The sequence below is a fragment of the Prorops nasuta genome, unplaced genomic scaffold, assembly GCF_024137725.1.
Source record: "Prorops nasuta isolate Cenicafe-Biocafe unplaced genomic scaffold, Cenicafe_Pnas_1.2 PNAS00053, whole genome shotgun sequence".
NCBI lineage: Eukaryota > Metazoa > Arthropoda > Insecta > Hymenoptera > Bethylidae > Prorops > Prorops nasuta.
This window is the reverse complement of record NW_027116850.1, coordinates 577754-603560: the sequence shown is the minus strand read 5'-3', so window position 1 is coordinate 603560 and position 25807 is coordinate 577754. Positions and strand designations below refer to the sequence as shown.

The 25807-nt window shown below is 41.4% G+C and overlaps 3 protein-coding genes and 2 long non-coding RNA genes across 10 annotated transcripts in view; 3 read left to right on the top strand and 2 right to left on the bottom strand.

Moving 5' to 3' along the window:
- spg (dedicator of cytokinesis spg) overlaps positions 1 to 1616 on the top strand; it is a 31688-nt gene extending 30072 nt beyond the window's left edge. For 2 of the 3 annotated variants that reach the window (XM_066744909.1, XM_066744911.1), the window contains one exon: positions 8 to 1616. In XM_066744909.1, coding sequence (XP_066601006.1) covers positions 8 to 175 — 168 coding nt within the window. In that variant the 3' untranslated portion in view covers positions 176 to 1616. The remainder of the gene's footprint in view (positions 1 to 7) is intronic. The other variant, XM_066744910.1, reaches the window with a different exon arrangement.
- On the bottom strand, positions 1580 to 20595 carry stan (Protocadherin-like wing polarity protein stan). 2 transcript variants are annotated; one of them, XR_010824406.1, is made up of 14 exons: positions 20454 to 20595; positions 11925 to 12492; positions 10251 to 11813; positions 9336 to 10176; positions 5351 to 9269; positions 4907 to 5273; positions 4618 to 4833; positions 3955 to 4527; positions 3461 to 3887; positions 3157 to 3394; positions 2771 to 3088; positions 2122 to 2695; positions 1812 to 1887; positions 1580 to 1713 (listed from the first exon to the last, which is right to left on the bottom strand). XR_010824406.1 is itself a non-coding variant. In XM_066744908.1 (13 exons), exons 2-13 carry the CDS (start codon positions 12365 to 12367, stop codon positions 1683 to 1685), a joined length of 9510 nt encoding a protein of 3169 aa, XP_066601005.1. In that variant the 5' UTR covers positions 12368 to 12492; positions 20454 to 20595; the 3' UTR covers positions 1593 to 1682. The 2 variants fall into 2 exon arrangements, 1 of the variants encoding a protein (XP_066601005.1); XM_066744908.1 differs by lacking the exon at positions 1812 to 1887 and having other exon boundaries at positions 1593 to 1713.
- Positions 14622 to 15655, bottom strand: LOC136784397 (uncharacterized). The gene is made up of 3 exons (XR_010824411.1): positions 15514 to 15655; positions 15028 to 15423; positions 14622 to 14931 (listed from the first exon to the last, which is right to left on the bottom strand). It is a non-coding gene; the product is annotated as an uncharacterized lncRNA (long non-coding RNA).
- LOC136784396 (uncharacterized) lies at positions 15824 to 17838 on the top strand. 3 transcript variants are annotated; one of them, XR_010824410.1, is made up of 4 exons: positions 15824 to 15938; positions 16215 to 16322; positions 16467 to 16949; positions 17038 to 17838. It is a non-coding gene; the product is annotated as an uncharacterized lncRNA (long non-coding RNA). The 3 variants fall into 3 exon arrangements; XR_010824409.1 differs by having other exon boundaries at positions 15863 to 15938; positions 16220 to 16322; XR_010824408.1 differs by lacking the exon at positions 15824 to 15938 and having other exon boundaries at positions 16091 to 16322.
- A 21-nt stretch (positions 20596 to 20616) lies between the features above and the next one.
- On the top strand, positions 20617 to 25410 carry LOC136784331 (cilia- and flagella-associated protein 69-like). Its single transcript, XM_066744905.1, has 12 exons — positions 20617 to 20717; positions 20827 to 21461; positions 21536 to 21968; positions 22031 to 22280; positions 22368 to 22668; positions 22738 to 22919; positions 23001 to 23152; positions 23220 to 23424; positions 23507 to 23814; positions 23938 to 24158; positions 24411 to 24842; positions 25040 to 25410. The coding sequence occupies exons 2-12, from the start codon at positions 21333 to 21335 to the stop codon at positions 25220 to 25222; spliced, it is 2796 nt and encodes a 931-aa protein (XP_066601002.1). The 5' UTR covers positions 20617 to 20717; positions 20827 to 21332; the 3' UTR covers positions 25223 to 25410.
- The last annotated feature ends 397 nt before the right edge of the window (positions 25411 to 25807 follow it).

Here is a 25807-nt window from a genome sequence, read left to right as displayed (position 1 = left end):
TTCGTAGGTCAGTCCGCCTCCAATTCCACCCAAAGCCCATCAGGATCCGCCATCTGCCCCTTCGACTTTAGAAAGGGCATCCAGTCGAGTACAGATGTATGCGCACACAGAAAATTATTCCGTGCCAAAGCTACAAACGCTTTCAGTGGCGTCCGATACGGAAAGCACAGTTTAGTCAGTATGCATTTCCAAATTTTAGTCATTTTTATCGTGTGATGTACAATCTTGGCGTGAGAAGGTTGCTTATAAGATTCTGTAACACTAATGAAATTTGTAAAGTATTCGTATTATATTATATACTATAATCCATTTGGAGAAATTTATGGTAACTGTGCATTACTTGTGTACAATACGTGTTAGGGCAATTTTAAATGGTGCAGCTCATACATTTATGCTAGCAGTTTTTACTGCCGACAAAATCAGCAGTCATAGTCACATTTGTATCCAATGCAGGCTCGCAGTTTTTCTACATCGACTCGTTCTTACAACTTAGAATATTTATACTTTCATATTTTTAATTAAGATTTTTTATTCTTTCAATTTTGATAAACAGAATATTGGACTGCTGTCACGTTTAAAATCTACCCAATTATATGCATAGGACGTAAGACTTAATTGTAACGAATTTAAGGAATTCATTCTTCAGCATTTCCAATATTGAATTGTACCCACGTGCGTGATTGTACCTTAGGAAAGCCATTATGGATCAGAGTACCGATTAACGTCAATCTATTTTTCACAACGACACAGAATCAAAACGAATAAAACAAATTTCCCCGTATAGTATATTAATAGTCAATCGATGACGTTGAGTGATACTTTAATCCTGGTGTACAGACTTTGCGTTAAAGACAACGTTCTTCCGAGTATTAGCCTAGCTATATTTTGTAATTTATTAATATTTTCGATGAAAATAAAAGTGATTTCTATGAAGTGTATTGATCGACGACTCAGTCGTCACCGAGGAACGGGGACAAATCACATAAGACGTTATACTAAGGATATATAAATTATGTATTTTGTCACGTTTCTTCCATATAAATATATACAAAAGTATGGAAATCTTTAATCGCACAATTGTACGTCTTTGACTTATTTACTATCTTTTCATGGCATTATAAAAAATGAAGATGAGAATGTTTATATATATATATATATATATATATAAAATGTCTTTTAAAAAAGAGATATAACACTCGAAATACAGATAAAGAAGTGGAATGTATACATTGCACAATACTGGATTAAAAAATTAATTAAGGTACATCGGAATGATATTAAGTACACAAATGATAAAATGAGCTAGAGATCATTTCTACCCGAAAATCCTGTCATCATTGTTCCTGGGATTTTGATTTTCTTCTTACGTCGTCCTATGTTTAATTTTTCTCTTCTCCATTAATTTTTTTCTTATATTTTGTTTCCCGAAGCGGTAACGTGACAGGAATTCGAGTACTGGCCCACCAGAGCCGCATCACCCAAATCGAAATAACGATAAGCGTTTATATACGAACAGGCACTCACACATATATGCTAATTAATATGGCTGGGATCGTAAGTACAGTCATGGCCGTTGCTTAGTATAATACGGACGATCGCATATTCGTTACTGCCCCTAATTATTTAAGCTTAAAATAATATTTTGTACGCTCTGTTTTGTGTAGATGCTGAACTATTCCTCTTCAAACGCACGTCTCAGCGTTAGTATCCTTCCTGAAGAAAAAAAAATCAATTTTATAAAGAACTCTTAAATATCATAATTTTTCAATCAACTACTTCCTATTCAAAATTGAAACTATCAATTAGCTTACCTCCTCGCTGAAGAAGTGATAGTCACAGGGGCAAGCAGAGAAAATATACAGTTAAGTTAGAATGTTCCAACGCCACCTTTTACCAAGAAAGAAAAATGCAGAACCAAAAGTAAAATTAGTCTAATTCCCTCGATTAAAAAAAGCAAATTAATCCCAAACCAGTGAGACTGAAGAAAAAATATTAAAAGTGATATTTTTTACAAATAATACAAAAGAAATAACTAGTCCTAATTAAGTTAGAAAAAACGTCAGCTAATTTTACTGAGCTACATTACAGCCGTCAATATCTTAGGAGTTTTTTAAAACTTACTCTGTTTCCGCAATAGTTTGTTCATAGTGTTGCTGCTGTTGCTGCCTGAGGGCAGCTAGCTCATTGCTGTGTTGCAGGTCATGCGTGAGGGAACTGGATAGAATCCTTCCGCTCATTGGCAGGATGTACTCGGGAGAGTCCTCGAGGACTGTTGGTGTAACCTTCCCTCGCTTCAAGCTTCCATACCTCTCGGATCCACTGAGATTCTCGTGCTGCGAACCATGAAGACTCTGGTTCTTCTTCAAACTCCCATACTTCTCAGATCCACTGTGGTTCTCATGGTTGGAATTTTGCGAATGATGACTCATGCTGGACGCAAGGATTCGGGAGGACATTGATAACATATAAGGCGTTGGGGATACTGTGTGATCTTCCTCCGCTGTATACGGGAATAAATATTTCTCTCCCAAATGATGGAGCTTCTCCTCACCCTCCGAATAATTCTCGTCAAGTTGACCCTTTTGAGGAGAGTTGATCTCTGGATAAGGCAAAGGATTTGGACTTGACGTTTTGTTCGAGGCCATCTCGTTGTCCGAAATTGTACCTCCTGACCACTGGCTTCCTCTTACGTCCACTGTTTAATTTATTATATTGTTAGAGCCTTAAAAATATTACTCGAGTACTTTTAATATTAATATTATCACAGTACCATTCGCAGGTAGATAAGCTTCCGGTAGCTGAGAACTCCATCTAGGCGCGTAGATGGGTTTGATGTTCGGAAAGAGATCCGTATTTGAGCAAAGAATGTTCAAGTGTTCGGCAGGATTACTGTGAATATTTGGCAAATAACTGTGCGTGCTTGGTTGTTGCGTGGTTACTCCCATATTCTTGTGCGTCCTTGAAGCAACATCTTCATCGTCCGAGCTGTGCGAACTCGCGAGGTCCAAGCTTCTTCCGCCATCCTCTACTTGCGAACCGTCGCTGTCGGACTCCGAGTCTTTTCGCGGAGGCCTCGACTCGACTGGTTCTTTAAAAAAATTAATGTTTTAATTTTATGATACAGCAATAAATTATTAATGAGAGTTCCCAGCAAACCTTGACGAGATTGCAGTCCAGAACGATGACTCCTGGATGACATGTACGGATCTCTATCACTGTTGTAGTTACTGGTGGACGTTGAAGTGTGTCTCAAGTGAGTATCACTGCGATACGGGCTCGAGCCTGTTTTATTTGTGCTTCGAGATGTTGTACTACTGGTTGAAACTCCTACGTGTACTCTCCTACAAACTGATTCTGCTCCACTGTACGTGGACGCATAGGCAAGTGCGGATCGCTGTAAAAAATAATGTTAATTTAGTAGAGGAAGCAAGAAATTGACGGGATAAAATTAGAAACTTACCGAATGACCATTAACATTTTGGCTACTACTTCCATTACCAACGCTGCCCTCCAACAGTGGCGTCTTCTTTCCAATACACCTCAGCAGACTCAAATACAAATTTCTTCTAACTCTACCATTAATAAAACAATAACCAATCAAACTAAAGGCTGCGTGAAGTACAATGGTTACACTTAATAAGTAGGACAAAGTAGGTGAGTTTTCTGATGCATTCAGAACTGCCAGAGTCCACGTTGATCCCAGCAAAGGTAGAGAAGCAACAGATAACCAAAGCAACGTTCTCAAATTGCCAAAGCCCATAATGTGCTCCTTCAAGGTAAACGCCGCTCTTATGCACATTACCAAAATGCAAAAATTTACTAGAATCGCTGCACACACAGGACCTATCAATGCCCATATTACAGTCTCATAGATTGACAGCCAGCAGCTGAAAAATTATAGTTTTATTTTTAGTTCGAGGCTTAAATAATTGCATTCTCTATTGAATAACTTACAAGTAAAAATTTCCATATTGATCTGCTCTGACCCCAATGGTGAGACCAACGATTACAGCAGGGACTCCATAGCCCATGGTATAGTAGAACCTCATCTGACCATGGTTTACATCCCTCATCTCGGTCAACATTCTGTACAAGTGAATCGAATCGACGAGGGTCCAGGCGAAGGTACTCAGCCAGGCATAATGCAGTCCTATTGCAGTGAGTTTACATGGAAATTCATTGGAAACCAATGGACTCCTCGCTTTCAATGCTACCAAGTACAAAACTTCGCCCAGCAATACGCAGAAAACAAGATTTTTGTGGATGCTGTTGGAATTTGTTTCCCCTCCACGTATCAGTGCCAAAATTAACAGAGTTGACAACAAGAGTGGCAGGGCTAATACGAATGCACTGTAACTCGTTACATCCTCCAATAATGATGGCTCTGGCACATATTCAAGGTCAAGAACATCGGTTAAAAGTGCAAAGGTCCCAATCTGTAGACAGGAACAGTTCACTATTGTTCCAAATGACAAGGAGTTGTCTTCTACTTCTGTTGTACAACCTATACGACTCCATTCTCCATTTCTGTGTATTAGAATTTTTTTTTAAATATTTAAATTATTCACCCTCATTAAATGGGTGTAATTAATTCATTATTAATTAATTTGACATTACCCTCTAATTGTGCTCCAATGTACACACTGGGGATTAGTTCTGGTTTTCAGATCATTGGTCTCGCTCAACCACAACCTAACCTGAATGGGCGATTGCAGTGGTACTTCAGTTAGGGATTCGTATCCTTTCTCCGTAGGAGCCAATACCGAAACTGTCATGACAGGTGATCCAACTGCAACTTCCACTCCCCATCGAACAGATACTGAATCATCAAATCTGAAAGGAAAATGTTTCCATTTAATAAAATAATACAAGCAATTTTTCGATAAACTAAAAATAGTAACAATACCTCTTAGGAAGTAAAGCACCTAATTCTCTATATTGCACGTAACTTAAAACTGCTTTCTTGTTATTGAGACTATTCTTAACATTCAGCTCTCCTTGCATCAAAGATTTGATGCCTAAAATCGTGAGGGGAACTTGGATCTTAGAATGAGGATCGAATCTACTAGGATCGGCCATATAATTGTTATATTTTGGAAAACTGATCGATGGACCAAAATGCGCTGGCGAGCTGAAGAATGCCGAAGTATCTGGTATCACGACTCTTCTGTCTGCCTCGTAAGGTTTCATGGTCGAGAGTGTTGGGTCCTCTTTGTATTCTGCTGATTCGTAGCCAAACAGACTCTCGGATGTCACAATGTCCAAGCCCAAAACTAGAAAGATTACGTATAGAATTAGAGCTAGAATTACTTCTTAACAAATGAATAAAAACAAAGAATTTTATACTTACCAACATTAGAATTAACCACTTCGAATGGAGTGGTAAAAGTATCATGTTGGGAAGCCGTTAGAGTCTTCAAGTACTTGGCCATGGCATCCAAAATCTTATCAGGAGTGTCTCCATTAAGATTCTGTATTCTTTCCCAGTTGTCCGCGTGTTTCCATTGCAGGATCGCCCCAGCAATTCCCACAAGATGAGAAACGTAATCCTTATCCTGACTATGCGTTAAATTTAATCCAGCCAAACTTTCCTCGTACTTCAGCAATAAAGTCAGCAAGGATTCCGCTACCAACAAATCAGCACCGTACATACTCCTGGTAACGTTTACAGCATAATGCAGATCCTCTGCCATCTTAACAGCCACGTAAGTGTTAAAGGTCAAATCGTGGATCTCCAAAGAAGCCAATTGCTGTCGTTGTTCGATGAAGGCCTCCGACGTGCAGTTGAATAAATCAGGAGATTGCCAACCGCCAAGTTTGTCGTCGCAGGACCTCGAAGTTTTTCCTTCGGCGGTACCAGGACAATCCTCGACAGCTGTGAGACCAAATTTAGTCCTGGGCCACCAGAGACCATCGGACCAGGATCTGGGACAGCCGTCGTAGACTACCTCGCAGCCTCTCAAGGTCACCTCGGCGTAAGGATTGGGACAGGCCGTGCAGGATCTTCCGATGACTCCCGTCCGACATCTGCATTGGCCAGTCTCGCTATCGCAGCGTGGACCATAACTTCCAATGGCGTAACAGTCACAAGGAATACACTCTTTTCTTCCTGGCGGTTGATAGTGGTTCTCTTTGCAGTAGCACTCCCCCGTAGTTTTGTTACAAGCTGGATCGTAACCTTTGGTCTCGTCACAGTGACATGGTCCACAAACTGGAGAACCCCACCAAGTAGCGGGACAGGGTTGATCCGCTTTAACCTCGCAGTAATCACCAGAGTACTCTTCGGAATTACACTCGCACTTGTATCCTCTCTTGGTACCAGTTACCTCTATACAGGTTCCTGTATCGTTGCAAGGATTCAAATCGCAAACTCGTTCACAGTTTTGTCCAACCCTACCAGGAGCGCAAACACACTCGCTGGATTTCCACTTGGTGAGGCACATCGAGGATTCGGGACATTCAGAACTGCACTCCGAAGTGAAACTGCATCCAATTTCAACGTTATCCTGTACGGTTGGTCGTTGCAGTACAGTTTGATTGCTTCCTATCCTAACGTCCTGCAAACAACCGTCGAAGAACGGGAGATCCGTGCTAGTGGATTGGTCGGGACCACCAAGAAGAATCTTTCCAACGTAGAGACCCTGAAGTTTGGCGGGAAGAGGAGACACCATTGGTTTGTTACGGTAGTCCATGTCAACGGAAACGTGTCCACTTTGCCAGAGTATCTCCAATCTATGCCATTCGCCATCGGAGATTGTGTTCTGCGTGTGGATGATGTCTGCACTGTCCAGTGAAGCTGTTACTTTGTCGTCTCTGATCTCTAAGAGGACAGAACTGTTTTGACCAATCTGCACGCTCATGAGGAAAGCTTGCTTTGCTCTGGTCCTCAGGCTCAAAGCTATCAACCATGGTAGCTGAATTGGTCTCAAAAGTGGATTGAAACTTAGCATCCCATCGCCATGGAAGCCCCAAGGTTTGGGGACCTCCTCGAAACATGTTGGACCCGAGTAACCTTCGGTGCACTCGCAAATAAATCCAGACCAAATTTCTCGACATGTACCACCATTTAAGCAAGGCTGGGAGGAGCAGAATGGAAGCTTTTCGGGACATCCTGGGTTAGTACCATTATCAGCAACGTAAGAATTAAGGTCAATGAAGGTATGGTCTATGTAGAGATCACTGATGCAACCAATGAAGTCCTTGTTCCTGATCTGAAAACTCGATGGTATCGCTGGTAGACCTCCCAATTGCAGTGGTCCTGTTAGGTCCAAGAACCTGTGACAAGTTTCTGTGACCGAGCTACAACGAGGCTCCAGAATCTGTTCGCTTCTGCCTGCACAGGACCACTTGGGACCAAGCCTGTCGCTGTATTCCAACGCCAGAGCGACGTCACAGTCATCCAGTGATATCGTCACAGTCCTGTTCACGTAGGAGACTTGAACTTCGTGCCACTCTCCATCGGACACTCCTCCTGGAATGCTAGCCGAAGCTCTGGTGACCTCATCCCCTAATGAAAAACTAAACTGCACGTGGGAATCTATGATTTCTAAAGCGACAAAGTCGTGTTTCTCGTTGTAACGTCCGTTGTAGAGCAAGAGACCGTTATTGGACTCTGTAGCGAATTTTAGTTTCAGGTGGAGTCTGTGTCGTTGTTTCAAGGACGCGAAAGTGAGGAAGGTCGTAGGTCCAAAACTTCGTGATTTTAGTTGGCAAAGTGGAGTCACGCTTTCCAAGGTGGTCACTGGGCAGCCTTCGCAGGTGAATCCTCCACTGACCTTTCCAGTGCATTGAGAGCCACCCTTGCAGACATCATGAGTGCAGGATCCCTTGTCCAAAGAAATCTCACAGTTTTCCCCGGTAAAGTCTGGTCCACAAGAACAGGCATATCCTCCTTCTCGTCTTCGACAGGTACCATCATTTTGACAGGGATTGGAATAGCACAAGTTCACCTCGGTATCGCACAGGTAAGCTTCCTTACTTCCGGTGAACCCTTTGGCACATTTACAGGCGAATGTGGTCACGGGATAAATCGGTCGGAACAAAACAGTGTCGCTGCTAGCGAAACCAGAGGCGTTTCCGAATTTTAAAACAGTGACACATTCCTCGAAATTAAGGCACGGTTCTCTGACACAAAGATTGTCATCGAAAGGTAGAACAGTAACTGTGGCCAATCTGGCGAGGATTCCTCTGTTGAGATAGACGCGTTCTTTGAGGAATTGGGGACTGTAGAACTCGTCGATCGTACCTGGTTCGACTTTGCGAGCTGAGAAGCTAACGTTGAGGATCTTTCCATGGACGTTTGCATCTTCCTGGACGCTAAAGACGAAGATGTTTTCTCTTGGACACGGTATGATGGCTGCTAATCCATCTAGAAAATATCCTAAGAGTGGACTGAGGAAGGCCTCCACGGTCATGTCGTCCACTCTAACTGTAATCGAGTTCAGCAGCATCTCATCCGTTATCAAACGCACTGACAAGGTCATCGTTGCTTTGGCCTCGTTAATACCATCAGTTACAGAAACTTCCATGGTAGCTACTCGAGGAACGTTAGTGTTCAACTGAGGTGACAATCGAATCTCACCAGTTGTTCTGTTCAAGTCTATCAAATTCGCGTTGTTACCAGATAGAATCTTGTAGACCAGTTTGTCAGTAACGTCTGCGTCCACTGCAGGAATCCTTCCGATAGGAGCAGTGGGGAAGAAATCTTTAAAGTTGTTGAAAATGATCTGGAAATCTTTGAGAATCGGTGCGTTGTCGTTGATATCCGTTACCAGAATCGTTACCAGAGCGTCGGATCTGAGTGGTGGAGAGGAAGCTCTCACGACTAATTCAAATTTCTTCTTAGTCGACTCATAATCAAGCTCTTCCAAGGTCGTTAATTCTGCTCGATCTTTGCCAGGACGAACGTTCAAACTGAAACTATTAGCGTCTTCCCCACCGATGATGGAATACTGCACCACGGCGTTGGGTCCTTCGTCCGGATCATGGGCATAGATTTCACCTACTGTAGAACCGATTGGAGAATTTTCAGCGATGTACAGGACGATCTTGTCACTTTCGAATGCTGGAGGGGAATCATTGACATCTTCGATTTTTATTATCACTGGAACCGCGGAGGACAAAGATGGCGAACCCTTGTCAACAGCCACTGCGTTCAAAGTGTATCTTGACACTGATTCCCTGTCCAGTGGCTTGGCAGTTCTAACTATTCCTGTATTAGGGTCTATACTAAAAGCTCCATCACCGTCGTCTTCCAACGTGTATCTTACCTGCAGCAAACGTATTATTAAAGTTAAAACGTATTATTATAAATATTCTCATCAGATCCTACATACCCTTCCATTGAGTCCAAAATCAGCATCGGTAGCGGAGAGCCTAACGACGCTGGTGCCCACTAGAACATCTTCCGGAACAGATCCTTGGTACTGGGGAGCCTCAAAGGTCGGTGGGTTATCATTAACATCCGTTATAGATATTTCTACGTCCGTAGTGTCCGAAAGAGGGGGAATTCCACCATCCCTAGCAGTAACAGTCAATAAATAACCGGATACCAATTCCCTGTCGAGATTCTTCGTCGTTGTGATTGCTCCAGTTTGAGGATTAATGGTGAACTCTGCCACTGTGTGTTCTCCAGTATCAGTTCCCAGGCTGTAAGTTATCTGAGCGTTCTGACCAACATCAGCGTCGGTCGCACTAACAACCAAAACCGTAGACCCAACCGGAGTATCCTCGAACAAGGCAACCGAGTACGGAGCGTTCTCGAATACAGGTGAGAAATTATTGGCATCCGAGATGTTTACATATACCAAAGCCTTGTCCTTTCTCCCACCACTATCGGATGCAGTGACCGTTAACACAAATCTTTTCTCCTGCTTGTAATCCAGAGGCTGGGCGACCGTAATAAGTCCCCGTCCGTTCTGCGAGGCTATGGAGAACCTATTCCTCGTATTTCCACCAGTAATTTCATAAAAGATCCTAGCGTCCTCGTCAGGATCCGTGGCTGTCACCGTTGTCACGGATGTTCCTGGTGGATCATCCTCCGATACCACGACCTCGTAGTTCTTCGGCTCGAAATACGGATCGTTGTCATTCACATCCGTCACTGTCAATATCACGGTTGCACTTGCGGATTTTGGTGGATCTCCGGAATCCGCAGCAATTACGGTAAACTGGTACCTGTGAAAGAACATTCTGTATTGAAAAGGGGAAAACAAAGAAAGAATATAAAGAATAATGAAATATATTCTTACGCGGAGCGATGTTCCCGATCAAGGTGCTTCGTGGTAACAATCCACCCAGTGTCCGTGTTGACGGCGATGGGAAAGTTCTCCGTGGAAGCTCCGGAGAGATCTCTAGCACCAATCGTGTATTTGATCTGGGCATTTATACCCTCGTCGGCGTCGAAGGCTTGAAGTCTCAGAACAGAATAACCTATCGTGACTCCTTCCGATACGGATTCCTGAAAGTGGCTAGTGTAGAATTGTGGCGCGTTATCGTTGACGTCCTTAACATGAACGAGGAGCTGCGTGGTGTTTGGTCTCGTTGGGGATCCTCCATCTTGAGCACGGATGACCATCCTATAGCTCCTCATAGACTCGTAGTCCAATGGTTTTACCAAGGTCACGTCACCATTCATCGAATCAATGGAGAACGTGTTTTGAGTGTTACCACCGATTATGGCGTACCTTACAGCCGCGTTGTTTCCGGAATCAGCGTCCGTCGCCCTGATCATAGCGACCACGGGATTGGCAGTGTAATCGAGATCCTCGGGCAGGGCCACCGAGTATGTCCTTTCAGTGAATTGCGGGTAGTTGTCGTTGTCGTCGAGGATCCTGACGACCAGTCTGGCAGTAGCAGTTCTTCTCGAGGATGGTGGTGTCGCAAGGTCAGTAACCTTTAGAAGAACATTGTAGATCTCGGTTGTTTCTCGATCGAGGGTAGTCCTGGTGGTAACGACGCCGGATCGTGGGTCGATCCTGAAAGTGGACGTCTCGTCCTTTGGATCCTTGTTGGGCTCACTATTGGATCCAGTGGCTGAAACGATAGAGTATTCGACTTCTGCGTTCCTTCCAGCGTCCTGGTCGGTGGCCTTGACCGTTATGATTGTGGAACCGACTGGAACACCCTCCCTGATGGAGGCGTCATACTCCGGCCATTCGAAGCTTGGTGCGTGGTCGTTCGCGTCCAAAACATTTACTTGAAGAGTCGTGGTACCCGTTCTTGGGGGAAAGGAGTCGTCTATGGCCAAAACTTGAAAATAGTGTACCTCTATGCTTTCTCTATCAAGTCTTGCCCTTGTCGTGACCTTCCCGGTAAGAGGTTCCAAGGCCAAAAGAGCTTGGGAGCGAGCATCCAGCAAGGAACTCATCGAGTAGTGAACGGTTCCACCCTCAGGATCCTTGGCCCTAACGACTGAGACTACCATTCCTGGCTCTTTCTCTTCCTCGACAGCAGCAACGTACAGCGGCTGCTCGAAATATGGCGAACGGTTCTTTAACTCTCTCCTAACTCTTCTACCGAGATCCGTGTCGTCCAGCTGTCTGTGGTGAAAAACGATCTTCATACGATGCTCAGCATCGGTCAACCGTGACTCTGCCCCGCATCTCAGACTCATCGACACGGAAATCTTCCAGAGAGGGTCCACCAAGCATTGCTCCGATGCTGACACAAGGTCACCTGCTGCTCCCTCGATGAGGAATCTCGGATCCGCAACTCCGCCCCATCTGGTTTCGCATTCCTTCAGTGCTGTTTGTGGCAGAAAGTCCCGTAAAGCTGCTACCAGTTGGGAAGCTTTCAGACATATTTCTGTGAACCTAGTGCAGAATAATCAACAGCGTTTAATTATATGGCATATATTAATAATAATTAATAGAGAATAGAACGGAACAATTGAGATGTAACTTTGTCTTGCTATTTCAACTGACTTTTCTGTACTCGGCATTGCGTAGGATGCCAAGGTCTCGGCCATCCAACCTTTGGTAGCGGCAAGGTCATCGTGTTCGCCCCCGCATCCGGATATAAGGACCCTCAGTGGCAGACTGTAGTAATCTATGGTGGGTCTGCCGAGCCTCGAACTGGTGGAGTCCACGTAAAAAGTGAAGATCCTCGGATACTGCAGGCCGTCGCAGTTCAAGGTCTTCGCCAAGGTCACCTTGCCATTGTGAGGGTGAACTTTGAGGAGTTTCCGGGCGAACCAGGCGGTTCTTTCGCTGGAGACTTCGTACTTCCGGCGCCCTCCGAGCTGGGGTACGCCAGCCTCGAAGACGACGGTGCCGGCTGGCGTCCTGGACGATATGACCGTCAGGTAAGCCTCTGTTACCGTCCAGACTGCAGCCAGCAGCAAAAATGTCCATTTCCACCTTGACATCGCGCAAGCTTACTGCACTTCGGCCTTTCTTTGTGCAGCTTCTCCCTCTCCTTCGAGTTGTCCCATCCTTACTAGAATCGTTCCTCCTTCCCCTGGACAGCTGAAGGCTCTCCAAAGTATGTCCTCTGAAATCCAATGTGGCTTCCGTTACATTTCAGAAATTTAATTTCCATACATCTTTCTTATGAATAATTTTTCAGAATTTTGTATATTTAACGTTATTTTCTTCACTGTTATATCAGAAATTTCTGTTTATTATTTATGACAGAATAATAAAGAATAAACTCTTAATATAGTATTGTACTTTTTCGTATTGCGCTAATTAATGTTGGGAAGAGGAAATGGTTATTATCGCGAAAAGTATCTCTCTTACAATAGTAGCTTGAGGAAATTCGCACGGTCGAGATAAAGATCCCAGAGTTTCCAGCTGTCTTTCAATTTTTATGCACCCAATCAGAGGAGGAATAATACTATTGGACTTTTTTGGATATTAGGGCTAATGCACACCATTTTAGATCCTACTAAAATTTCTATTCCACATCGAATTTCTCCCCTATCCACTTATAATTTGAAAACAGAAATTCATAGATTATTTGGGAGTGTTAGTAAAGTGTGGTCAGATGTGAAATTTTCATCGTAGATGGTAGACTTTTAATTGACGAAGAATTTCTTTGATCAAGGTTTTTAGGGTCGAGGACGTCGTGCAGCGGAAATATGACCCGAGGTTCGACTTCCTCGCCAAGTTCCCATGACACTTACGTAGTCTCCAAGACTCCCCCAATACTTAACTCCAGTAAAGGAATATTCAACTCGCTAGCAAAAACAGGAAACCGATCGCTTTTTAGTATCACCTGCGCTATTTAAAACGCACCTGCACTAAGGTTCTTTGACCTTTAAACAACTCATAGTTGTTAAAAATTATAAGAGTTATCACAGTAGCCACATAAAAAGGGCCTGGTAACGTTTTTCATCAAGATTCAACAACGCGCGCGACAATAATGTTCAGATACCTAGACGCATTGCAATGTAGGGCTACAAGGTTCGCCACTGTAAAGATTAAAAATATCTTAATTATTAACAAAAACTTAAAGTTACTCCAATGTACTAGTTTTATTTTTATATATAACTTTCATTTTTGTTCTATAACATTTTAATGGATTAAATAGTATTAGAGGGAGACTTGATGAAAATGAAGGAAACAGGAAAAACCATGTGATTTTAATTTGAGTTTAACTGGGACTTGATGCAAAGAAATGGGAGCTCCAGTGTTCTCTCGATAGAAACCATAAAAGGTCGCAATAGTACAGCAGAACTCGTTCTCTATAAGTTGAAAACTTCCAAGCCGAAGATGAGTCCAGGCGAAGTTAAACTCGATTTCCTGTAGCCGATAATATCAAACGATTAAATATGAAGAAAATTCATAATTTTCCAGAAATTTAATTATTCTTCCTCTCCTAGAAATATTTCATTAAAACGCGAGATCCCATGAATTAAGTAAATGATTCTCGCTTATAACCAGGTTCGATTAATGGGGCGCGAATTAATTAATTTTCTCGTAAATGTCTTGTAAGTGTTGCGAGTTTCTAGGAAGCCCGTAGTAAACTGTAATAAATATTTAAAGGTTATGTGATATTTTATGGTGGGTTGCGTGTAAGTACGTGAGAATTTAGAGAAATGTGCGTGGATAATAAATGCACGCGCCTCGGAATCACAGATGTATTGGAGGAGTAGGGTGGTTGAGACTAGCAGAGTCAGAGAGAGGTTTCTTGACTTTTTGTGCCGTTCTGCAAGATCGTAAGCTCGTACCCAGTACCCACAACCCATCATGCCATCGTACGACTAGTTTACCACACGGAGTAAAGTCCAACAGGGGTCGCCAGGCGCCATAACCGTCTCGACCAATCACGGTACATTGGCGATCGACTCGGACCAATCACCGTGGAGTATCGAGCGGGAAAAACAAAAGCAAAACTTCCGTAGCCTCGGGACTGAACAGGAAAAGACGCTACAGTGCTGCAGATAAAGACACGATGCTGCACTCGGAGAATATTGCGCGAAACGAATCTCCTGCGATGATTCTGGATGAAACACCATTATCGGTTACCGATGTGCTCATTAAAATTCCTTTCTCTGTACCTACGATTTTGTACACCTTTATGATAACAGTTACATTATCAAAATGATAACTTACCCCAGAAACTTTTATAGAAAATTAAAAAACTATTGTATTTCCATAATAACTTGGTGTATTCATTTCATTTCTTGCCTTGTTGGAAAAGGTTAGTTATAATATTCCATAAATTATAAGCTGAAACAATTCTAGTTTTTCAGTGTCCGCCATTAAGTATAAGAGCGAACAGAATCTTGTTGCTTCTCTTAAGATAAATCCAGTTAACCATGTTACAATTTTCTATTTGCCTTCTTTGCGAAAATGATGCATTCTCGGAGAACAGGCCGATTGGCGGTACTTAGATAACACGGAATTAAACGAACGTTTACATTGTAACACTAATGCACGCTAGGGAATCCATTAAAATACCATGAAATTGTGGCCAACTGTCTTACTGAAAAAGAAATGTTTTCATATTAAATTTATCCAAACTGTTTACGAGAACTATGAAATAAAAATATAACGCGACTATATAAATTTATTTGAATACCTTTTGCAAGAATTATTATTTCAAAATTGAATAACATGCTTGATAATATAATGACAATAATCTCCCGAAGAGTTGGTGAAAAAGATTCGTGTTTTTTATCGGATAATTTTCACTTTTTTCGGAGATCCTCGCAATTTTGCGACTTCACACGAGGAGATCGGGTACTGGAAATGTCTCGGGGCTATTCGGGCGTGTTTTTTGACGTCCGCCAGGACGCCGGCTGCACGCGAGCTATTAAAATAACCGGTGTAAGCTGCTCTCGTGCTCCTCAAGGCCGAAGAAGGCACCTTGCAAAAATATCCAGCCCCTGCAACGAATTTCTTTCGTCGACGCAGACGCTCTTACCGTCTGAATACCAAACATCTCCAGATTTGAACGGAGCACTGAACCTCTTCGCTAAAAAATGTTCCAGAATCGATAATAATTTGATGCTGGAAAAATTTTGGCAAAATTCATGATCGAGAATAAAATTGATGCGGTGGATACCTGGATACTTTACTAGGCGGGAGGAGGCGGGTTTTTGGCCGAAGATTTCTCCGGGCGCTACGAAACTATTAATTACGTGGACGGGGGTTAAACTCGATGTGGAATCCGGTCCTAGCAATTATCCGTCGGTTGGGTAGGAATCGAGCGTAGCGAGGTGGAGGGGAGAGATGGAGGTCCAACAATCCGAATCCGACCGTCCGGTGGCTCTTTCGCATGCTTTCGGGGGGCCAGCGGCCAGAAATCGGTACAGCGAGTAGGTCCGGTATATACATATAGCACTGTTGCGCGTCTCTCCTTCTCTCTGAACGGGCCACGTGACTCCGATGAATCACGTGGTTAAATTCTCCGAGAAGAAACAGTCGACACTGGAGTCGTGCACACTGCACGCTCTCCAAACAATTCAGAGCCAAGTCCACCTGAGTACGGTAATTCTCCTTTTGCTCTTATTCCTCTCGTCTCTTCACTGGCATCACTGCGCTTGCCTAGATTTAATCTTACCCTCCCCCCCCCCCCCCCCCCACTACTCTCAGGCCCCACTCTCTTTTCACGTTCATTCCAGGAAGCTCTTCGAGAGAGATCACTTACCTTATTGCTTCACTGATCATTCTACTCGATTAATAAACAAACCTAACAACGAATACGAATGTATCAAAGAATTAACTTGAGATTCATATATATTGTAAAGCTCGATTCATTTTAAGGTTAGTTTTAGGTGGGACGAGATTTATGGCTGCTCCAGGAAAATATTTAGATAACCTGGATTTATCGTGGTTGCATGGAACATGTTCTTCTGCTCCTTCTGGAAGGTGGTAAGATGATAAATTAACCTTGATGCAAATGAAAGTCAGAGATAAATTTTTGTTCGGTAAAGTAACTCGAGGTTATCAGGCGAATGCAGATGTATGTGTAAAGCTATGCAAAAGAGGAGCTTCTTTCTCCACTCTTTTTTCCAGGACGCCTTTGTTTTTCCGTAACGGGAAGACGGTAATTACGAGTGTGACACTCGACGATTCCGATGGATCGTAGGGAAAACGAGAAGTTGGCGAGAGAGAGGTTAGAATTGCAGCGGATGAGAGAATTCAAAGCGACGATGCAGAAATTCAAAGAGTCGATTTCCGCTTTATCTCGAGGAATGCGGCAGTGGATATCGAATACGAAGCCTGAAAAAATCGTGCATGGATAAATGAGACTAGAATCTGATTGAGAACGACAATTAGATTATTTTAACTCGATTGATTGGATAGACGACGCCGCAGCCATGATGCATTTCTCGAGTGGAGAAGAATTTATGGTGAATCGTAAGAAAGATATCGATTTCCCCTCGAGGCTCTAACGAATATCTATTCTTCGTCTATTCGGATTTTCCATTATTCAAGGATTTTCAACGTACAAAATGTACGCTGTAATCTCAAGAATAAATTTTGTAGGATTATCCTGTAAGTATATAACGAATTGTACTTTTGACCAAATAATTTTCATTGGATTATCTTTCTATTAATGTTTCTGTATTCGTTTTTTTTTCAGAGATGGCGCAATATAAGGGCTTTGAAGCATATTTTATACAATTTCTTCGGTTTCTTTGACATTTAAAATGCGCGCACCGTTACAATGAACGCGGTGCCGGCGGAAACTGAAAGATCCGTCGGGATTTATGATACTCGCCAGCCAAGAAGATGCGGAAGTTAAAGTTCGCAGACCGATGTAGCCCTCCTCTACCAAGTTTTCTTTCAAAATATACTATCTTATCCATCGACGGTTGTAACTAAAGAAAAAATAACCTGAAATAGAGGAGTCGTAGGGAAAGATGCTTTTAGGTTTAGTGCCAGAATAAATCTGCGAAATGGAAACCATCTCTATGCACCTGTGATGTGAAACTGGATTGTGGGAGATGCGATCGTATTTAAGCACAACTGTACTTGAGGTAGATGAAGCAACGGATAAAAGATCAACGGAAGAACGTACGATTTTCTCAAACCTGTTCTCTCTCACGAACGGGTTTACTCGCATTTTACCTGGATGGTCCTTTAAACGCTTGTAAATGACCAATCCTGCTATCCGAAAATCCCCAATCTCTTAATTAGTAGCCAAACTACTTCCAGCATTTCGTTACACGCTACCCGTAATTGCATTGACGCAACAAAATTAATAAGTTACAATGTTACCATTTACGATAGCCATATAGATATGAATACTATATATAAGTCTCAGGTTGAGAAGAATGTGAACACCACGTGTGGTGTAATCCTCTCGTAAGCCTGAAAAATAACGAGTGGACGTTTGAGAAATAACCAGAAATTCAATATTTTTCTACTCAATATGCGAAGATCTTTGAATTATTAGCGATATTAAAGAGTGTAGAGTTATTCCTTGAGTCGTAATTTATAACTGTAAGAGTGCGCAACATCTTATTATCACCTGGTGGAAAAACTTTTTCCATTTAACAGCAGAGGCTTTGGTGGAAAAACTAAGAATAGTTTTTTTCCAGGATTACGTTTGTTTTACCAATGGGAGATGTTTTTGCAATACCTAGTACATATAACGCAGATTGTCGGGTATACCGTTTGGAAGAGCAGACCTGTGAGAAAATAAACGAAGGCGTTTCCCTACTTTCCACTTGGATAAGCGTCGCATAAATTTACTGGATCCTTCGCATTTCTTTTTGTCGGCTCGCAAGAATGCCTCGCCCAAGTAGGAATGCGTTTGCCTAATTGGTGGATGCGCCCAGAGTGCGATTCGTTCTTCAAGACCCTCTCGCAAATCCATTTAGCACACTATAATTACTCAATCGCAGCAATATATGCATTCGTCATCAGTTTTTAATTTTCAAAACGCACCAGCACCCGGTGAATTTTGACGTCCACTATTCTTAAAATTTCGCAGACCATTTATTTATTCGGGTAAGCAAATTAATTACAGGATAATTTATCAACTCCATATATCCTAATTTAATTACTATATTTTGTAGGTTTTACAAATCGCTAAGAGCAAGACCATCCAATTTATCTCCCAGGATGCATTCACTGATTGGAACGGATGGATTTATTTGGCGAGTGCACGTTGCTCTTTAGGGTTATTGGCATTAATAATGTAACAGGAATAATGTGTGGATATTTTTGTAGATTTTGTTGGAGCATATATTATGTATAAGAAGAGAGCTCGAATGCTCGGATGGCAAAGGTGAGGGGCGTGGATAGTGGCACGCGTATGGGATAAATAATAAGCGTGTATAGGCCATAGGGTAGTCGCTAGTCATGGGGGTTGCGAGAGGAGGGAGAAGACAGCTTTCTTTGTCGCTCCCCAAGGCACGAGGGGTAAGTGACTCACGTTCCGCAGTTTCGACGCCGGTCGTCGGGACGCCAGCAGCCCTCCAAATATTGATTCGCCAGTCGCCTCGGTGAACGCACTCGTCAGCCCTCGCTCTCTTCTAAACTTTCCTAACCTTCCCCGCCACGTTTTTTCCTCCCCTCCATCCGACTTTCCCTAGAACCCCTCGATTACACACCCGATACTCTCATTCATCTATGAAAACTCCATTTTTTCAACAACCTCTCAAAGCCCTCTTGCTGGCGCTTAGAATTTCAAGAAAAAACTTGCGGATCCCTGACAAAACATTTGTCCAGAAAAAAACAAGATTATTATAGTCGCGTCAGCCACTCAGCTATGGAGGAGGGAAAACTTGGCGCGAAGAAAGATATGATTTTTCTCTTGGTGCTTGAAGTTACTTTTTTTTCGTATCATTTAAAGGCGCAAAGGGGAAAACGGTTCGGTTAGGAGTGGATGCTTCCGATAAGGTTTAGAGGTGACTTAATATCGCATAATGCTTGAAAAGCCGTGGAGTGAGAAAAGCCCGGTGATTTTCCGGGCTGGGAAGCAGATAAATAGGGGGAGTGGGAACTAACGTGGTTCGTTAGTCGATGCTCGGCAGCATTAATTAAAAAGTTGCTTTTTCGCGTGGGAAGCTTGCTCCTCGCGCATGCCTTATCGCAATGTAGACTCTGGAGTGTATATAGAGTGAATCCTCGACCTTTATGGTAGAAAGGGTCACTCACCGGTCAACAAGGTCATTCCAAGGCAAAACGAAGAGACGGGAAAACTTATAATAGTTTTTCAGGTGAAAACTTGGAAAGCGAGATGAGGAGATGAACTTGGCGGCATTGGCGGCATTCGTACCAATACAATAACGTACTCACACGTGCAGATACACTCACACGGGACAAAACCTGTCTTACGTGAGTCTATGGAGGAGTCGACTACCTGCTGTCGCGTCCTCCAATTCATTCCAAACGAAATTCACTCGGCTACTCTTAAAATTTTCTCCCATTTTGACATCTTCATCAAAAAGTCTCTTAAACTCGTAAGAAATATATCTACATAAATAATGACTCCCAGATCTATTAAATATCTGTCATTAAATTGCTGGAAATCTAAATCTTAAACTTTCTTAAGAAAATTAAGTATTTCTTCGATATAAAATATTCACTGTTTTTTTTCAGATGGTGTATTTTAAATTTGTCTGGATTAGGAGAATGACAGATGAAACTGACTCATTCTGAACTATCGATTGTGGCAGAAGTATTCACTTGGCTATAACGAAAAATACTGTTATTAGATTTTAAATGGATGGCTCCTCGTCAAAATCTACTGGAAGTTTTTTTTCGTTTAATTTTCTTCCTATATCCAGACACGACTCAGCATTTCTGGAGCACCCAATTAAAAAGAGAGTCTTGGAAAGTTTTGATCAGAGATACGTCACGGATTGTATGAAAACAAAAAATAGGAAGACATGAAATAATCGAACTGGTTCTAGAACTTTGTATTTTACCAGAAAGATCATAAAGAGAAAGAGCAAAATAATAATTGGCCTGTCAGATGGATTTGTAACGGGATAAAAAATTAAGGAGACGATCGATAGGCGATCGATCAAACTAAGAGTCACTCACCGTCGCCAAGTTTTGTTACAATCACATCACAGTACACATATTTCGTTAATTCACAGCAGATCACTTTTTCCTTCGTCACACACAAAAGCTTAGCAAGACAAACGAAAACGCCAAACGGCAACGTGCACGAACCTCAGCTGCTCTCGACGGCGTCCCGACTACTACAGAATCTTATTTACACACGCGCAGATACACGCAACACGCATGCAACGCACACAATCTTATCCCGTACACGAGAAAACCGCGATCGAACGCTCACCCCAAGTACGCTTAAAAATTTCCTTAATATTTACACATTCTTCTGGGAAAACTCCTTTACTCGCATCTTCTATTATTTTCCAAGATTTTCCTCTAATTTTTAAAACCTTTTTAGTTAATTGGAATTTTCTAAAAAGAAGATATGAAAAAGATTGTTGAAGCCTGCATACCTTCGAGCGAAGTTATATGAGGCGCGCGCATCGAAGTGCCATCTGTTAGTAGAAAAGAAACCGCTTTTGGACTTAGAGGGCACCACTGTACCGAATGTAGAACTTTCATAACATTCCAAGGTTTTTTTAGAATATTTGGTAAAAAATTAATTAATTCTCCATGAATTTTAATAATATCTATTAATTATTTTATGAAAATTATTGGATCGATTATTGTGTATTGTATGCAATATAATCATTATTTTGTTTATATGAATAATTACCGTCTCTCTCACTTCGAGACTTCAATGCTTGCAGTCTTGCTGCAGGGATCTACATTTGCAACCTTCAATGGTGACTTGAACGAATGAAGTTGTTCGACAATGATAAATAATAGCTGATTAAAATATTGATGACAATGTGTGTTTGATTAAAAAGCAGTGACACTGAATTCATAACGATAAATAACGAAATGGCTGATGATGATACTGAGGCGATTATATACGAATTGGAAGTATTTTTAGCTAAACCATCGAACGATGGTTTTTCCGAGTTTCAAGAACTGTTAAACAAATTTCTTTGTTCATCGAGCGAAGGTTACGTATCCTTTAAATAACATTCTGCATTCACCAGATTACTCTTAAAGAATGGAAGAAAATCCTTAAGATTATTTAGTTGGTGAAGCAGTTGCCAATAGTAATTAAGCTAATGGAATTTTTAGCAACTCGATCGAAAAGAAATTCAACGTACAGAAATAATTTGTACAAAATGTTAGATTTGTGTGCGAAACGACCATTATTGGAAAAATCATCTGAAATTCTACACTTAGAATTGACAATGCGGGAGTACTTTATAGGTTTAGGTTACATTTTAACCCTAACGCCAATCGAGGAGGCGATGTTAAAGGTTTTAGAAGCCCTTCGAGTTCTATTAACGGGAGAGAAGCCTGCTCGTAAGAACCAAGTGAATTTAGAATGCTGCAAAAGCGCCATGGAATCCACAATTTTACCAAAGATAGTCGCCCATTTATTGGAAGGATCGTATCCAGACATCTATCCCACAGTTCTGCAAATCGTATATCTGCTTGCATCCGTTTCCAAAATCTGCTGTAATAATTATCAATTTTTTACATAAAAATAAATAATATAAAAAATGGAAAAATTCTTTCAGGCCACAAAATGCTTCGGGAAAACATTCTGAATACATTACTGTCGAGGATGGATTTAGATTTTGCCACTGGCGCAGTTTGCAAGGATCCACCGGTGACAACGAATACGATAGAAATCGTCAATAATTATGACGGATACACCATGCTCTCTATAGTCGATACTCTGAGCACTCTGATGTACTCGATTCTACCACCGAATGAACTTCCGGAATTTCTTAAGGATGGTCCACCTCTCTTGCGATGTGCCATGTGGTTTCTATAAAAAAAAATAAATTAAAAAGTCTTGAAAAATCAGTGAAACTCACTAGAGAAGCTTATGAGGTGGAAATAATATTTTAGGGGACTGCGATGTGCTTTCCAGAAATATTCTCGTCAAGGTCAATATGGTAATTGGAATAAAAGAATACGAAACGAGATAGCCGTGACGATTCTGGCTGGACAAATCGCCATTCCCAAATGGGACCTCGTTACATGTGGTCTGGCTGACGATATTGCTATACTTTTCAACGCTACGGAGTTCCGGTCCCCCGAAACCTGGGCTTCCGAGATCAGACTCGACAGCTCCAACGAAGATTTAACCTTCAAAAAAATTCTCGTTATCCTATTATCGTACTTGGCGAAAATCGACGCTTGCGATTTCGTAAGAAATATTTCATTATCTATCCTTCAAATCAATTGAACAATTGATTGATGAAAGCATATGGATTAGATTATGGTAAATAGGCAAGTCATGCCGGCATTGCTGAAGCTCGTAAATCCAAACTTGAAGGATATAGGTACAGCTTGGAGCGTTCATCAGTTCTGGCACGTATTCGAATACGCCTTGTACACCCTGACGACGTTAGTTCCGAAGATTCCAAAGGAATTCATTGATCACAACGGAACCTTAAGGTAGTCGAAGAATTCAATGCAGCATCTTGGAAAGATATTTTCTTGATAACAGTGAAAAAATTCGTATAATAAAAAATATAGATTATTACTCATCATCGAATGGGTTCTGACCAAAGAATTCGATGCCAGATTATTATTGATCTGTGCGAGGACAGTTTGTTCGATGACGACAAAAGAAAATTCGATTTTATTGCAAAATTTCCGAGAATACGGAATGATGATAACGTTGTTGAGTAAGCTGACTTTTTTATATATATATATATATTGAGAATCGATAGAGATTAATTAAAAATTTTGCAGAGATCGTTCATCGCATTCTTGATTGTGACGTCATTACAATGCAGCACCAGAGAATCGTGACGTTTTTGCTGATGGCCATGGAATCTCTAACCAAGGGTCAACCGTACCTTCAGCAACTGTATGGCGAGCGCAGCATAAGGATTGTCATGTCTCTTCTTCTAAGGTGCCTCAAGCGGAAACCAAACGAGTGCAAAGTCGACCAACGGTATAGGAAAATAATTTGTTTTTTTCCAAATTTCTCTTTAATCTCCTCTATTTCTTTCTCCTTTTTTGACGAGGTAATATAGATTATTGCTGGCAATTGGTTCTTTTATATGGGAATGTATAGCACGTTGTCCAATGAATCTACGCAATTTTTTCGAAAGTGGAGGGATTTACGTAATGCTGGATATCATCGAAGCTTCCAGTTTTTTAGTTCGCGTGATTTTCCTAGGTACCTTGACTGATATATGCGACTCTGCCTTCTGTGGGCATTATCTGTGCTCTTGGAGAAGCTCGGATAAGACAAAGGGCCTGTTATCGTTACTCTGCCGAATCTGGAGAGACGAGGAACTCAGAGTGGGCGTCACAGAGCCCACCGATGACCTCGTCGCAGGTAAAATTATTGCTCGTACAATGATTTATGGAAGAAACTAAGTTTTTATGTAATAAAGGAGATTAAGTAGTAGAAATGAAAATTACATGATAATTCCTAATGTACTAATTACAATTTTTCAAGAATCCGATGCTGAACTACCACAAATTGGGACCCAACAGTGGATGGACACGTACCACGATAAAATTACGTCCAATCACAGTCCAGCTTTGGCGGATATGATCGGTTCAGCCAGAGCCAAAATTTTTAGTATCGTGAAAATTTTGAGACGCGACGATGATAAGCACGACATTGCCAAAGAGCGTTACAAAGTGACAATGAAGGATTTGCCTCTCGAGGACAAGGTACGGTCTATTGTTCCTTTTCATTCTGACCAAGAAATCCAATAGTGTTTTGTTTAGAGGACTATAACGTTTTAGAAAATCCATTTAAACACGCATGTTATATCTTATCGAAGATTTATCACTCTAACATAATTGAAATTCTTCATGTATATTTCGTTTTTAAATCAATTCATTTAATTTATTAATTATTTCGAGATAATTGTCAGACATTTTATAAATGGTAATTTATTATGAGGAAATCGTTGGATTTAGATAACTTTGATCTACGTGGAGTTATATTTGAGGCTGAAGATAGATCAGGTGTGGATAGAAATCGGTAAATATTTAGAGCACACTGGAATAAATCCTCTAAGTATGGATGGCGAAGTATTGTTCCTGATGATTCAGCGTCACAGGGCCTGGGGTGTTTACATAGAAAAACGCAAGAGGCAACTAATTATTGAAGAAAAAAAATTGGAGATCGAGAAAGAACGAGAGACGTATGAAAGAATTCGCAAAGCTAATCTCGTGTCCTCACTGGAGGCTTTGAAGGAGATCAAACTAATCAGGCGAACGATCGATCGAGACTTTCGATCTCAAGAAAAAAATCGTCACGTGGAGCAGGTCAACCGAACACTTAAATTTCCTCATGAAGATAACGCTGGAGATTGCCACAGAACTTTTAAACACGACGTTAATTTCACAGTGAGACGCTTTTCTATTCCTTTTTTAAATTTTAAATATAATATTATCTATCATTTGTCACTTTTTCCTCATATATTTCTTTGTAGCGTCTATTTTTCTCAGCTGCACTAACAACAAATGCTTACTGTGTCCTTTGAATATTGTTTTTTCTTTTCGCTTCGAGGAAATATCTAATCAATTTAATTTTTAATCTTAAGCCCGTCCTTGGCCTTTCCTTCGCGCTTCCAACCAGCAAATATTCGAATAATCAAGATGATGTGCCACTTCCGGTCTCCCCTGTGATTTCCCAAACTTCGATCGAATCTATTCTTACGACTTCAGACTCCACAGAGTCATTTTCAGTCATTCCATCGAACGAGACGTTGCAAGAGTTTATTTGAAAACAAAAAATATTCTATGATAAATTTCAAATACCACCTCACTGTTATATTATTTATCAACACAACGACACGGTATTTTTTAACAACTAGGGAAGATTAAAAAGTCAATAAAAAGAAAGTAAGATTGTGAAAGAACAGTGGCCACAAGTTTTGGACGCGAATAACTTTTACATATCTGTATTAAAAACAAAAAGACAAAAAATATAATTCACAACTTATAATGTCAATGTAAGAAAATTCTAATATTTTATTAATAAATGAACGTTACGTAAATATATTTTAACAAAGTTGAATGATAATTAAAAAAAATATATTCCTAGAAGCGCGCATACTTGGGTTTCGGAACCACTCGGAACGCAGTCCTGCACTCGATGCATTTAGGAACCGCGTTATAATCTGAGAGGGACTCTACTGGGATCTGACTTCATCTGACATAGTTGAAGCGCTCCAAGCGGTAAAAAATGAAAGCAGAGGAAGCCCGGGTTTTACAGTAATCGCCAGGTATGGCTTTCCCATAATTTTTCGATGCTTTTAGGAATCGCATTAAAAAGACCAGCGCTTTTACTTCGCGCACCTAACTCACTC

Coding starts and splice junctions, on each gene's coding strand:
- stan (XM_066744908.1), bottom strand. CDS start 12,367: ATGTCAAGGTGGAAATGGACATTTTTGCTGCTGGCTGCAGTCTGGACG. Junction 11,814..11,924: donor GCAATGCCGAGTACAGAAAA/GTCAGTTGAAAT, acceptor ATTCTGCACTAG/GTTCACAGAAATATGTCTGA. Junction 1,714..2,121: donor CAAACTATTGCGGAAACAGA/GTAAGTTTTAAA, acceptor TTTTTTCTTCAG/GAAGGATACTAACGCTGAGA.
- LOC136784331 (XM_066744905.1), top strand. CDS start 21,333: ATGGCTGATGATGATACTGAGGCGATTATATACGAATTGGAAGTATTT. Junction 22,920..23,000: donor GATCACAACGGAACCTTAAG/GTAGTCGAAGAA, acceptor TAAAAAATATAG/ATTATTACTCATCATCGAAT. Junction 24,843..25,039: donor AACACGACGTTAATTTCACA/GTGAGACGCTTT, acceptor TTTAATCTTAAG/CCCGTCCTTGGCCTTTCCTT.